Source organism: Charadrius vociferus, unplaced genomic scaffold (assembly GCF_000708025.1).
Source record: "Charadrius vociferus isolate BGI_N301 unplaced genomic scaffold, ASM70802v2 scaffold385, whole genome shotgun sequence".
Taxonomy (NCBI): Eukaryota; Metazoa; Chordata; class Aves; order Charadriiformes; family Charadriidae; genus Charadrius; species Charadrius vociferus.
Genome location: NW_009648925.1, coordinates 2084081 through 2099190, shown reverse-complemented (window position 1 = coordinate 2099190; position 15110 = coordinate 2084081). Strand labels below are relative to the sequence as shown.

The 15110-nt window shown below is 35.5% G+C and overlaps 1 protein-coding gene across 1 annotated transcript; it reads right to left on the bottom strand.

The window, feature by feature from the left end:
* Positions 1-286: 286 nt before the first annotated feature.
* ZNF148 (zinc finger protein 148) lies at positions 287-14739 on the bottom strand. Its single transcript, XM_009887265.1, has 6 exons — positions 14400-14739; positions 13078-13203; positions 9905-10028; positions 9153-9236; positions 3164-3282; positions 287-2829 (listed from the first exon to the last, which is right to left on the bottom strand). Exons 1-6 carry the CDS (start codon positions 14727-14729, stop codon positions 1237-1239), a joined length of 2376 nt encoding a protein of 791 aa, XP_009885567.1. The 5' UTR covers positions 14730-14739; the 3' UTR covers positions 287-1236.
* Between the last annotated feature and the right edge of the window lie 371 nt (positions 14740-15110).

Below are 15110 nucleotides of genomic sequence, written 5' to 3'. Positions count from 1 at the left end.
CACTAACATTATTCAGCGGTTTTGGTTGGTAAAATTGTAATGACGTTCACTAAGCAAACACTAAAAAGATAGGGAATTTGAATGCCCACTTCTTCAGCTTTCAGGGATACTTCCATAAATTTAATGATCTGAATTGTCAAAATTCTAGACAGAGAATTAAAACAGTTTTCACAGAAGCTAAGAATACCCAATCCAATGTGTATTGAAAAGAATAATTGGAGCTGTGCGAGATGAAAATGATGCAACCGTATCAAACCTAAAAATCTAAAAATGGTTTTATTTTTTGAGAAATCAAAAACTATCAAGTTGACTAAGTGCTCTATGTTAATCATTATGAGTATGTAGGGTAAGGTACAATTAAGCTTTTAAATCTTGGAATACACACTTTGTGTAAGCATTATGCAATTGGGAATGTCATCTACAGAGTATTTTAACTAAAACTTCAAAATCTTGATATCTGTATGAAAAATTCTTTAAAAAGTTACATCTAGATTCAGCTGTACAAAGAAATACACATTACTTCAGGAATGAAGTAAAGGCTTTAGCAGTTAGGCATTTTGCTTAAAAAAGTGTTTAAAGTATTTTAAATTAATTAGACTTTTAAATAGTAGAGTTAGTCTATCAGAATTCATTTTTTCCTCCAAACACAACTCAAGGTAATGCAAAGCAAAAATAAAGGGCACATGATCTAAAATTATTTTAGAGAGAGATGGAAGAAAGATTATTCTTCTCGAAAATGCCGTATTTTAAAGCCATATTTGCTTGACTTGGAAAGTTATTGTTTATTCTATGTGTTTAGTACATGTTGATTCTCTGCTGAAGAGCAATGACTATGCTGACAAGCGTAGAAATGACAATATGAATAGTATCAGACAATAAACTGTCCTCCCAAAGCATACAAGGAAACCAGTCAAGAAACAATCATGGGGGAAAGTCTTACCTGGGGATTTTGTTTATTTAAAATTTCATAGAAGGTAAAATCTTTTCTGGATTCAAACAAGTGAATTATAAACTGCCTTTGATAGGGGCACCAACATCAGGCAGTTCAATGACTGGTGACTAACCCAAACAAAACAAAACAAAAGAAAAAAGAAGCAGTTATTGGTCTTGCTAATTATCAGCTTACTCTTGTTTTAACATAGCGCTCTTAAAAGCTGTACAGAACTCCACCTTATACAGAGCAACCCCCTTTTGACAAATGTGTTCTAAAGTGCCAGTATTATTTACAAACATTTCTTAACCAAAAGTCTGGCCCGTTGTGGCATCAGGTGAAGAAGTCATCCCAGCTCTGCTATCATTTACATTCACCAAGGGAAATTCTGGGAAATCAGCACTTGTCCCTGGTCCCCGAAGGTTCACCTGTCCATTGGCAGTGCTAAACTGAGATGATATTCCAGCTCTTGCCCCATGGTACTGAGCTCTAAAGGGCTGCTCAAAGGAGCTAATTTGATATGCTTGATGAACAGGCTGTGCCTCTGCTTTCTTCTGAGAAGTTACTTGATCCAAGAAGTCCTGTGTTGAGGAGGAAGAAGAATGATTTGCCTCATCACCTGAAAAGGGAAAAGGGTGCTGCGAATCAGTAACCATTAGTCCAAAATGAGACTTGTCTGGAGTTGTTCTTAATGGAGAGTTCATTCCCGATCGAAAGCTATTGACGGGTATAGACGTGTAGACCTTCTCCATGGAAGGAAATGCTGGCTGAGTTGTAAGAGTCTGGCTATCAGTCACAAAATTAAGGCTCGGGTTGTTCAAATAGGCATCATTTTGGCTAGTTCTGTCCAAAGCTTGTTGTAAAAACTTTGAATATTCTTGTAACATACTAGCTTTATCTGATGAGGAAGCTTGAGAGCTTGTTCCAACTGTCTCAGATTGGGTGACCTCAGACACTTCAGAAGAATTAATTGATATACTGGAGGTCACCTCAGTGTCAGCCACACTGAAAGATATCTCGTGTTGTCCATTAGCCTTGTGTGAATAATGATCTAACAGAGTTTGCAGTACCTCATCTGGAATGACATTTTTGTCATGGTTACCTTTAATTTCAACATTCAGTGCCTGTGTGTCCAATATTGAGGCTGTAGCAGTTTCATCAATGACACTGGCCACAGCTGCTTGTGTTACTGAAGGTTGAGATGCTATGGTACTTACATTCAAGGCATATTCTCTACTGTTATTACTAGCTGCTTGTAGATACCTCTTTTTCTTTAAAAACTGCATTGCATCATCATAATTAGTGCTGCTGTGTACAGGTTTACTGGGCCCTTCCTGTAATGTGTCAACTTGATCAATGTCAGCATTACCTTCAGAGTCCAGTAAACTTTGCTTATCCACAAGATCAAAGGCATACTTTGAAACCTTGTTGTCTTCATATGTGGATAAAGGTGAAATGGTTTGACTTTGCTCAAGTGGCTGTTTCAGACTCCTCTTGCTGTTAACTTTTTTGAGAACGAGCTTAGGTGGGTGTATTTCTCCAGAATTTGCTTCTTCTAAGTGCGTCCCACTGACCGAAGAATGTGGCATCTCAACAGCGTATTCCGCTACCATATATTCATCTTTTACTTTAGTACTAGAAGAGTACAAAGGCAAATAGTCATTTTTGTCCTTCTTCTGTTCTGATTTATCTGTACTTTCCTTATCCCCAGACTTTGCTTTCTCTGTTTTCTGCCTTTTCTTCTTTGGCAAGGAGCTGTCTTTCATAGGCGTAGAGAAACCAGAATCTTCCTCCGATGGCAAAAAGCCAACTTTGGTGGCACTTCTGTTCGGTTTCTTGTCGCGGTTCTCATGGCACATACGTTTATGTTTCAGCACACGATCAGTCCTGGAGAAATACTGCAAAAGATTTTTATTGTTATTATAATAGAAATATATATATATTAGCAGAAAGAAAAGAAACCTCTCGTTCTAACAAATTTACTTGACAATTCATCCACTTTACCAACTTCTAATGAAGTGTCAAACAACAATCAATAAAATCAAGCACAGAGAGCTGTTACTCTGCTCCACCTGTGCACCAAGACCGCCCACCTTAACAGAAAAAACATTCTTTATACATTAATTTTTATGTACATGACTACAACACCTGGAGAAAATCCTATCTGTACTACTTGGGAATCGACCAGTGTTTTGTTTTTTAATTGTGAAAGATTTCACTAAGTCATCTTACCTGCAAACAATATTCACACTGGTAAGGCTTCTCTCCACTGTGAGTTCTTTTGTGCCTTTCCATGTGATATTTCTGAATAAACCTCATACCACATTCATCACAACGAAATGGCTTCTCACCTGATGGAAAACATGTAGCAATATTAATCGAAAAAATAAATCAATGTTCTTCCATACAATTACCAGGTGAAATACTACATTCTCTATTAGAAGTAATAAAGAAGAGGATTTAGTCTGTTGTTATTGAAAAATAACAAAGGGCTTGCTCACATCACTGTTTTCCCAGGACTCAGTAGCTGATGCTTCAAAATTATTGTAGGCTTTTACACTAAAAACTAGATTCTCTCCCCCTTTTTCTAATGTTGTTGCAGACATTTGTCTTAAAGTGACGAAGGTAGCCTTCCTAAACTGCTGCTACATTAGTTTTTTAAGGGCAGAAGATTGTATAAAAATCCCTCAGTTCTCTCACTAACTCATTTAACTCAAACCCATCCCTTCCAGAAGAGAATTATGCATTTCCAAGCTTTTAATTTAAAATTTTTGTAGAGTACTCTGTATTTTCCATAATTTTTTTCCCTTATCTGTATTTAGAATTGAAATAGCTGCACCGGAAAAAATAATAAAATTTTGGTTGGAACCCACATTTATTTATTTTATTTTCATTTAAAAAAATAAGTAATCAATTAAAAAATATTTTATTTAAAAAATTAAGCTGCAAACAAGAAACTTTTGTAGCTGAACCAATGCTGGTAAACTCACACGTTTTTCTGTTTGGCTCTTTTGTTTGCTTGTTTTGGTTTTTACTTTCATGAAATATTTCTTCAGACAATATTCATTACCCCAAATTCATCTTCAGTTCTACCCTTATTTTTCCTCACAAAGAAGCCCTGCAATGACCCTTCCAGAACATGTAGTAGCTCTGTATTTCTTTCAACTGTTGCCTTACGTCTTCCCTCTGATTTTATTTTCTAGGTTTCTCTGACAAAACCTAAAAATTCCAAGTGCATTGAAAAGTTAGGTTTGCATTTACAGAAGTTCACTATTATTTAAAAGAACTCACCCTGAACAACAGTAACTGTTGCCCTTAGTATTTACTATGAAATCCTTTGAACTGACAGAGAGATCAGGGATCGTCTAGGCAGCACCTGTCAACATCCTCTTTGTTCTGGATACTGTACTGCACTGATTTTGGGGATATAAACCATCTACCTTTTGTTTCCAGAAATATGCAGACTAATTCTGTTTTTCTGAGGTAGTTTTATGCTTTAAAATTATGTTATTAACTAATTTTATTAAATTATTAGTAATAATTAATTATTAATATGTTAATACAGTTTATTTTATTATTTAAAATGTTGTTAGAGTGCATATTTTCCATTTAGAACAGAGATATTTAGCCACATCCACAAATGGAACTACGGTACCTTAAAATAAGAAGCCAGTATTTATAGAAACTAGAATGGAAAACATCTATATCACCTACAAATTTGCTCCTGGTCAGATCATTAATGCCCAGAGTTTCAACCTTCACAATTCCAAGCAATTTCCAAATCTCTCTCTTTGTAAGCCTATGCCCTATTTCCAATTATTAATTCCTACCTCTCTATGTGGCTTCTCAGCCAATCCCTTCCTTGGATGAAATTACTCCAATTTATTATCTCCTAAACGAAATTATCTCTTAAGATCTCTCAGCTTCCATCATTTCTTCTTCTACAGGCTCACAACCTCAGCATCCTAACTCTTCATTCACATTTAGTCAGAGACTAACTTTGAACATATCTTGCTTATTAATAATCACTGAAACATTTTGCTTTTTTCAGCACTCTTTATAAATTATAACGCCTATCATATAATCCTCTCTAGTACTGTCTATAAGCAAATCCTCCTCTCTGGCCTATTTCTTAACTTTCAAACTCCAGTTTCATTCGTCATGTTCTCGTTGTTCATCAGGCACCCTTACTACTATGGTGTTTTACTCGCACCAAGCCTGTTGAGACTTTCTGAATCAAATTCCAATCCCCGTCTTCACTTTTAAAGAAGATGAGGCAAGAGGGTCAGGTCTCGTTATTCTAATTTAATACATGGGAATCCTTCCATTCCCAAAGACAACTACTTAATCCTTGTTACTTACTGTTTTCTTTCCCTTTGCTCCACCATTCTATTTTGTGTTTCTTTTAAGTCATCCCTTTGAACTACTCTCCTTACGTTGTCTGGAAGTGTGCTTTCACATTTGAAACTTCTTAGAGAAAGGAGCAGCTGTTTGGGATATAAACTATCCTGAGCCTTACAGAAGCCAAACCAAGCACGCCAAACTGAGCAAGACAGCTCAGTCTTGTTCTAGCTTTGATGAGCCCTCCAAGAGGCTACCCCGCTATCCCAGGGAAGGCTCGAATGCAGGACACTTCATCCATACACTTACCTTCAGCCTTACACCCATTCCTGCAAGTGAACGGTCACACAGTTCCTTACCATTTGTCTACTTGAGCTGGCTATTTACTGGCAGCAGACTCTCCCAACTATCTATTCCCTTTTCTGAGCTTAAATAGGGCCAAACAGGGCTTCTGAGAGTACACACAAAGGCACTGCTGGCCATGCCTCAACAGGAAGAAAAGTTTGGGGACACTGCCCTGGAATTACTCAGTACAACACCAAAAATAATATTTTTCAGTAGAATTCCAGAACACTCGGGAATTAAGATTAAGAAATGCTTTGTGAAACTGCTACTATACTTAATTCTTGCTTTAATCTTCATAAGGAAGATAATATTAGAAAAAAAGATTAAAAATTAATATGAAGATATGCTTCCTACAATAATTTCTTCCTAGCAGAAGCCTGAAACTTCAGATGCCTTCTGAAATATTGTTGTACTTTTCAAACACGATCTATTGCAAATGGAGGAGATCATTAATAGTAACCTTTCGCTAATGTAGGGAGAAACCAGGACATATTTTTCTGAAACGTCTTGGTGAGTGGGAAAGAATCAGATGTAGAAAAAAAAGTCAAAATTTAAAAATACAATACATTAATTACATTCATTATTGATGAAAACAGCCTATGTTTTGTCTCGGAAATCTATTAAAACTGAGCAATCAAATTATTTATAACGTGTAGTACAAATACTATGTGTATGAAGGCTGTGACAATTATAAACCCCCAGGCATTTTAAAAACCTAAACAGACAAAATACAAATTATAAAATACCAAAGAAGGCAATAAAAAAAGCAGCATGACTGAATAATAAGGCGCTTGAATTGTTAGCCCCAGTGTTGCTTTATTTTTTTTTTTAATGTAATCTCATTTATTGTGTTTAAAATGGAAAGTAGGGTGGGTTACAGAATTAGGACACATGAATGCATGAGTGGGTAAGGTGTATAGACACATCTCTAAGCAAAAATAAAGCAGACATATTTGAAAAAAACAAACATTCAGCATCTTCATGAGCCTAGTAAACTTAACATATGAAAATATTTGTGTACCAATGACTCTTGCTTCTCTTACAACCGAAATGGTGATTTTCTGTACCTTTAGTGAAAAGTTTAGCAGCGGGGTTCTAGCACTGCTGCCCTCCTCTACATACAATTATTCTTAGTAAGTGAATTTTCTATTAATGCAATGTCTGCTTTTAGATGCAACTATTTAATTATTTACACAGAATAAGGCTGTTCATTGATTGCTTCCTAATTCCCTCATAAGATTTCATTTGAAGGAGCAGTTCACAGAACCGAATTCAAATCACACTGGAACTAGCTGGAGCACCTGTAAATTCAGGGCTCGTAACAGGCATAAAATGGGGCTTCTAAGTGTTACCACTGTCTTCAATTGGCATAAACTAAACTGTAAAATTTGATAAAAATCTTTAGCAGATTAAGAAACAACCTGTTCTTCATCAGTGTTTTGAAGACTGTACAAAAGGTGGTGCTAAAAGCAGTCATTCAGAGAGATAAAAAAGCAAAATAAAAATAAATACTGAATTTATAAGGAACATTTCTTAAAAGAATATGAATAATACAAAGAGAGCTTTCCTTTACGTCCATCAAAGTGAAACATATTTCCACTGCTCACCTTCTGGTGAGAGAAGCAAGCTGAAAATTCAGCTTTTCTGGATGGGTTCAATTATGCGGTCTTGAACAACATAGTAACGCTACACAAACAGCTAAGGGCCAGGAGTGACTATTGTCATCTAGAAGTGAAAGCACAGACAGGTACGTAGAATGCCAATTAGCTATACCATAACTGGGCCAAGTCAAAAATTAAGCAGTAGCCAAATACTCGCTAACTAAATGGACTTCAAGAAAGCTTTTTCCACTCCTGGAAGCTGGGTCTTATATGTTTTCTCCTAACCAGCTAATAGCTGTCACCTAGGAAAATACCTATAATTCAACAATTTGAACACAATCACCATCTTCAATTTTCTGAGAAACAACCAAACCTCAGGATGCTGAGGAAAACATAATTATCTAAAAAGTCAGATAACAATATGGTTAATTTGTTAAAGAGCAGTTTATTCTCTGCTAAACAAAGACTAGTATATGTAAGAGCTGACAAAAAAAACCCTGCAACCCCACCACCACCACACCCTCCCTCCAAAGCATACGATCAACACAGAATTCTCATTAGAGCTACAAGTTCAATTTAAAAAGATAATTACATCCATTTATAAAATATTTGCAGTCAAGTGTTAATTAACTATAATGCCCAGACTCTCATTTTCAAAGCCACGTACAGGGAATAATCCTCATTAAAAAAACAAAACAAACAAAACAAAAAAACCCCACAACTGAAAAATGTGAAGACTGCACTTAAATTTTTGCATCTGGGGGGCGAGGAGGGAGGGGGCAGATAGACGGAAGAGAGTGAATGAGCATTCTTTTCAAGAATAATATCTACACAAAGTGAAGGCAGCATGGTTCACCAATTCAGAGCCAGAGGAAAGACTAGGAGCAGAACAAAGACACTGGACAGAAGAATGGAGGACTCTTCTGTGGCTGACTGGCTGAAGGAAACCTACTTAGTCTGGACTCATGGCAACCTAGGATACAAAAATCCCATAAACAAGAGGGCATTTGTGCATGTAACTCCCTGTACACTGCTCTGAAAATTCATTTTGCCGAGTTTTTTCTCCCTCTCAACTCTTACACATGCACACACTGCACTGCGTGTTAGTAGCTTTCATATCCATTTAAATGCTACAGCCAAGAAACACTGTGCACATTCACCAGCTCTGCTTTTCTGAAAAAGAGGCTGAGAAATTGGCATCTAGTCCAAAGGGACCATATTACAAAATATTTAAAGAGGGATTGAAAGGCCATGCACCAAAATGCCAAAAACCCAATGAAGCCAAACCTGTTAAAGAATGTGGTTTTGTGCAGTGCAAGAAGATAAAAAAATAAACATGTATAAACTTTAACTCTCTTTGGCCTAAAACTTCGGGCCTTATTTGACCTATATTGCATATTTTAAAACTAAGGCTCTTATTTTTAGAACAGTCCTGCATTAAACCTTTCAAAAAAAAAAAAAAAAGTGAAAAGTAAAGCTGATGCTAATACCTTTGGGGTTAGGCATTTTGGCCATTTTAGTCCTGGCACTTTTCCACCAAATTCCAAAATAAATAAATAACTAAATAAGCCTACTGAAATGTAATTTGGAAGTCCCTGTTGTCTGAATTAACTTGATGCAACAAAAGATAGAACTGCTGAACAAACCTTGACTTTTATGAATGCACAAACTTCAGGATTTGCTACTCTGGGGTTATTTATAGAATACTACTTTCAGATTTGCTTACTAGAGTTTATACTCACTTTACAGCCAAAGAAAAGTGGAGCAAGTTGAAAGCACAAAACTAATTTATTTTTAAAAGTTTTATAACATCTGTTAAGTTAAAACAAACTACAACAGGGTTTTAGGCTGCATACTTATTACCAGAAACCTTGCCTGAATGGGGAAACAGTTTTTAAGCACGCCAGTAAAGATACTCAAGGCACTATACTCACCAGTATGAATCTTCTCATGCCTCTGTAGCAGGTACTTCTGTATGAAACGCATGTCGCACTGACTGCACTGAAATGGTTTTTCACCTTGAACAATATAATTCCACATCCATAAGTTAATAACTACACACTGTTGGTTTTGATAACTACTTTTGAGGAATATTAAAATGTCTATTAAAAAACCAGCATCTGAGCGAATTCCAAAAATACTCTAACACCAAAAAACATTAGCCTTACTAAATATATGGACTGCAGAATTCTTTCGTGATCCTAAGAGTCACATTAAGACTACCATGGAAGAATGATCTGAAATGGTTGTAATTTCCTCATGAACAAGATCAATCACGATGCTGGCATAAGACTGCATTCAGGATACTGGCAAGCTATTATAACAGTAAGTACCTTTTTCACTTCTCCGAATCAGAGAGATACCTCATCAGGCAAATAAGCAGCCGGAGCACATTTTACAAAGGGGTCAATTTTTGGCACTTAGGCTACAAGTCAACCCATTACTTTCTGATAAAGAAAGAAAAGAAACCTTGTAAACAGTTAGGTCTTCAGTTTATTAAACATTTGTTGATAGGGGGTTTTTTTTCTGGTATTCTTTTGACACTTTGGTGCATGGAATCTCTAAGCTTAGATGCCAAGTTAGCTACACTCTTAAAACTGAAATTCGCATAGAGCTGAAAACATATTTAACATAAGTAAACAACTCTTTATATAGTAGAAAAGACAAATTTGAAGTCAAGCAGTACCTGTATGAATGAAGACATGTCTCTGTAAATGGTAGTTGGTTCTAAAGGCAGCATTGCAATGCTCACAAACATGAGATTTGTGGGTTTTCAGACCAAGTGATCCATCCTCATTTATTGTAAGGATCTATTTTAAAAAGAGTAAAATTTGTTCTCACACTACCCTCTAAAGATGTCTTATTAACTACAAAAAAAAAAAAAACATTAATTTTTTCGATGCAGAAAATTTAAATATTTCAGGTAAAACATTGCTAATTTCTACAAAGCTACGTGTTAGGCTTTTAGTATACGTTTCCAATTGCAGTCCAATCCAACTTGTGTCTCCTTGCATATTAAGAGATATTTCAACAGGACGGAGACAAAAGCAGCTCATGGAAAATCAGCTTAAAGCTCCCCTATTCACAGCTGAGTCACTTTATATGCTACTGTTTACTTTGTCCATCTGTTGGAAAGGATGCAAGTAACCATACCACCTCTGGGCACTGAATCATGGATAATCATATTTTAAAGCAAAAGTGAGAAGTTATATTCTTTTTCCAAATCACAACTGTAAATGTTTGCTAAAAGGCATTAAAACTTATCCAGGATAGTCATACAAATTATCTACATCTACATAATACCAATAGTCTCAGAGGCAAAATTAGATTTTAAAAACCAAAACCCTAAAGCCAAACAACCAAGAAAATAGTATCATTCTTCTCCCCTTTCAAGTTTTTCACTCAATAAAATATTGCTCACTCAATATACATATGAGAGCATCTCCTTGACGAATCCAACTTGCCACACTCAATTGCTTTGATGTCAAACAAAGTCACTATTTTCATATAAAGTTGAAAAACTTAAATGAAAAAAAATAGCACCATATCTACCTTATTCAATAAACCTCATCACAGGTTTTCTCTATTTTGTCAAAAAGAAAAAAAAAAACAAACCCCAAACTCTCTACTATCTCTGGCAAGAGAATAAGAAAACCAGTAAGCAAATTACATTTCCAAAAGTCTTACTTAACTGGAAACAGAACTATAAAGAGGAGCTTAAGTAACCTTAAGTAAAACAGTTTAGTCCCTTGTTATTAACAAAAAATAAAAGTCTGCTGGCTAAACACATCTGCAATTTGATTAGCTACGTTGATTTAGATTTTATGATAATGACAGTGGTGAGAAAGAGAGAGTCAATAACTGAAACAGTATCTCTGCAATAGTAGCAAGTACTGTGGGATCTACTTAAGCAATTTTTAATTCTGCTCCATCAAAACTCAGCAAGAGTGAAAGTCTCAAGCTAACAAATTCTTGTGCATTCACTCTGAAGGACAAGCACATTCATACGTTTGTAAGATTGGTATGTTACAGCTCCAGTAAGTCACAGATACAGACACTTATAAAAACTCTGTTCTGTAACAACATACAGCTAATGAAACACTGACTGGTTATTTAAAATGAATTTAAAGACATGTTATGAAATGTTTTTCACATAGTATATAGAAATTTTAATAAATTGTGCAGAAAATACACTTAATTTCACAATTATCCTAAACCTGGGCTCTTCTCCTGCATCCATTCATTGTACCACTTCTTAAATGAAGAAAGTTAACTTTGTTAGTGCAGTTTTCCTAATAAAAGCAAAAAAAAAAAAAAAGCTTGCATGTATGCGTGCATGTGTGTGCGTGTGTACGTGTTTGTGTGCATGGAAGAGGGCAAAGTAGACAGGATTCATAAAAAGCTATTGACTTTTTAGTTACATGATGGCTATATTAATAAAATTTAAAATGTTTCAGTATGTTAATTGACTTCCATTTATAAAAGTCCCAGATTCCATTTGGATGGAAAATCAATCCCGTTACTCTGGGAACACTAACTCAAACTTCAGTAGGGCCTCACCTATGTCAGTCCTTCAGCTTCTTTCTGCCTTTCTACTCTGACAAGCTTGAAAAAAAAGGGGAAGAGAGACTGAAAAAGAACCTGTTTAACAATTCTCCTGATCATTCTTCTATCTTTTGTCATCTCAAAAGACTAACACTGACAGATGGGGAGATAAAAAGGAAGCATGCAAGTACATGTCTGTAGAAAGAGGGACACATGCCTCTCCTACCTTGCCATGTTTCCATGGAAGTGATCTGTGGGGGTACTCAACCTAGATCTGCTCTTTCTATCAAAGGGAGAAGTATCTTGATGCGCAGGATTTGGAACTTGCTTCCACACCCAATCTGAAACAACTTCTCAACTTTCCAGGAATACTTCAGATGCAACCTAATTTGACAGTGCTTTGAGGAGGACTGAGGGGGTCCCACTCAAAAGGCCAACAAAAAGGAGGTTTCGGAGCTTTTCTTGGGTTTGAGGTGAATTTTCCTTTGATGTATACACAGTCTGGGTTGATTTCAGAGTCAGCTTATTTTAATGCTGCTGTGTGATTGTATATAACTGATTTTTTCCTATCAGAGCAGCCTGTATATGTTCTATTTTAAGTCTGAAGATTAATACTGATTTGGGAATTACTAGAAGATGTAACACTGCTGCCTCATGAGATGAAATGATTCTGGTTTTATCTGAGGTGCATCTCAATAGAAGAAAATTGTTTTCAGACATACAGGGATACATACTCTTCATGAATGGATCTACAAAACAAATTTTGAAGTAACAAACCAGCAGCTATGGTAAGAATCTTTCGATATAAATAAATACATATATGAAGATGATTATGACCACAGGAATATTCCCTACTGGTAAATTATTTTGTATATATTAGTAAACTTTTTAGAATTTTCAAAACTACCATTTTAGATTTCTTTTTAGAAACTTTTCACTACTATGCATGAAGCATATAAAATTATCAGGCTCACAGAAAAGCACAACTATTATTAGATAGATACAGAGTAATGATTTATAAATTGTCTACAAAGGTACTGACTCATAATTTAAAAAAAAAAGTATTTGGAGAAAGAACTGCCTGGAGAGACAGATGTTAAAATATGTCAAGGGTTCATGTTGCTAAAAAGAGTTCAAAGAAAAACACTGTTATATCAGGTTTTGTTTTGGGTCTCTGGTGAACTTCAGAACTGCATCTTTACTGAGCAAACAAACAATTTCCAACCTAACTACTTCAAATGCTAATGAAATTAGTCATAGTCAACCAAATCTTCAGGTTCTTTTAATCTTGGTTTTGCCAAATCAATGTCTTACTTTTGCTGGTGAACGCTGTTTTCTTTTCTTCTTTTTCTGCAAATCTACTGGCTCTCGTATTTGTTTTTTGTCTCGTTTCTGTTGTTCAGATGCATCAGTAAAGGTAATTTCTTGCTTTACACTGATCTGTTAAGATACCAAGTGCCAGTTTCAGGTAAGGTTCTCACTACAGAAAAGCAATTTTTCAATTTTAGAAGATGACAAACTGCTGAAACAGAAAACCTTTTTCTAAGGGAATTATCTTGTGGCTCCATTCTTTCAGAAATTTGAGTGAAAGGAATAATAAGTATCTCAAATAAAAAGGGCATGGTTAATTTCTACAGTGACGTTTTGATGTATCCTTTCATTCATCTCCCAAAGTCTTTTTCCTTCTGACCTGTGGTGATTTTGAGATCAGTTCTTATATTAAAATCACTTCCATCTGTAAAACTATTCAGTTTCTCATACCTATTTTACTTTAGGTCAATGCAAGATTTAAACGGAATAGTTTATTATATCTTTAAGACAGAAGTATTTTTTTAAGAAAACAAGAATTGTGCTAATGAAGTTTTTTCCAAAAGATAATCTGATGTAAACTTTAATAAGAGCACGATACTCTTACATTTTTCTGACGCCTGAAACACCTGATCTACAGCTAACAAAGTGGTGTTTTAACAATGCTACCTTTCTAAAGATTATTCTTTGTATATAAGGCTATCTACTTTTAAAGTCCTGGTAATTGTCCTTTATGTTTGAAGGGTAACAGTGATGATGTGCTGCATTACAGATAGATGCTCTGTTTTCAAAAAGGAAGTCATCCATATCCTCTCTGGGAAAGTTGAGGTAGATCTTCTATGAGATATTGAGGAGGGGCATATTTATGGTCATGTATGAAGTGTCACAGTCCAACCTGCAGTGTGAATGCAATTGCTAAGCGTCCACATACTTTGAAAACATACAAGATGCTTCCTATAGCAAAAGAAACTAAATAGCACTATGAACAGCATAAACAGTATGCACCTTTTAATAATGCTATTTATTCTGGTTTGTAGTTACTCTCAAACATTAAATATATCTTAAAAAGCACAATTTAACACATAAAGTCTATGGTAACAGCCTGCTTATAAAATATTTATAAAACATATACTTAAAGATTATACTTAATTGGCAAAATTTATCCACAGCCAGAGGCAAATGACATTTTCATAAATAGCATCCATTCATAAATATTTTGATAATCAAAATCCAAACAAGCAATTAATAGATTCTTGCCAGAGTAGGATTAGACTACCAGATCAAGCTTCCTAGTAATTTCTCCAATATTTCACAAAGAAATTGCTTACAGGGACATTAACAGCATACTGCAGCCCTTGAGGAAGTCTATCTTGCGTATCCATGTCATCATCATTTTTTACCGTCTCCTCATGGACCATGAGTTCATCATGTGAAATCATCTCTTGCTGTCGAAGTTCACTTTCCTGTAACACTTCGTCTGTTGCAAGAATTTCTTGGTGCGCCATAGTCCGATCTTGAAGCACTGCCTCTTGCCGTTCTCCCGATACTCCAGACTGGTCAGATACTGCACCCATCCCTACCATAGCCCTGGATGACTGCATTTGGTCTATGCCACCACATTTAAGAAATAATCCTCCCAGCTTGTCTTCAATGTTCATTCTTAAGTGCAATAACCTACAAAGAAAGTTTTAATAGTAAAAATCTACAATTATCTACAATCTCTTGCTTAAAATTCTTTACTTAAAAACATTTTATAAGAACTCAGTCAGTACTCAGCACGCACGCACATGCACTCCTAAAACTGATATCCAACTAAAAGCGAAAAGTTGGATATCTTGGTTCAACATGAAAAGATACTCCTTTCACACACATGCACAAGAATACAATTGAAAGAGAATACAATACAAACTTTCAAATAAAAAAGTTTCAAATCAAAGTGCCTTCGGACTACTGGCAAAATTCTGGTAGTTAAATGATAGCTAATTCTCCCTGCTCATTCCTTAGAAAACTGGTGGGGTTTTTTTCTATGTGGCCTTTTT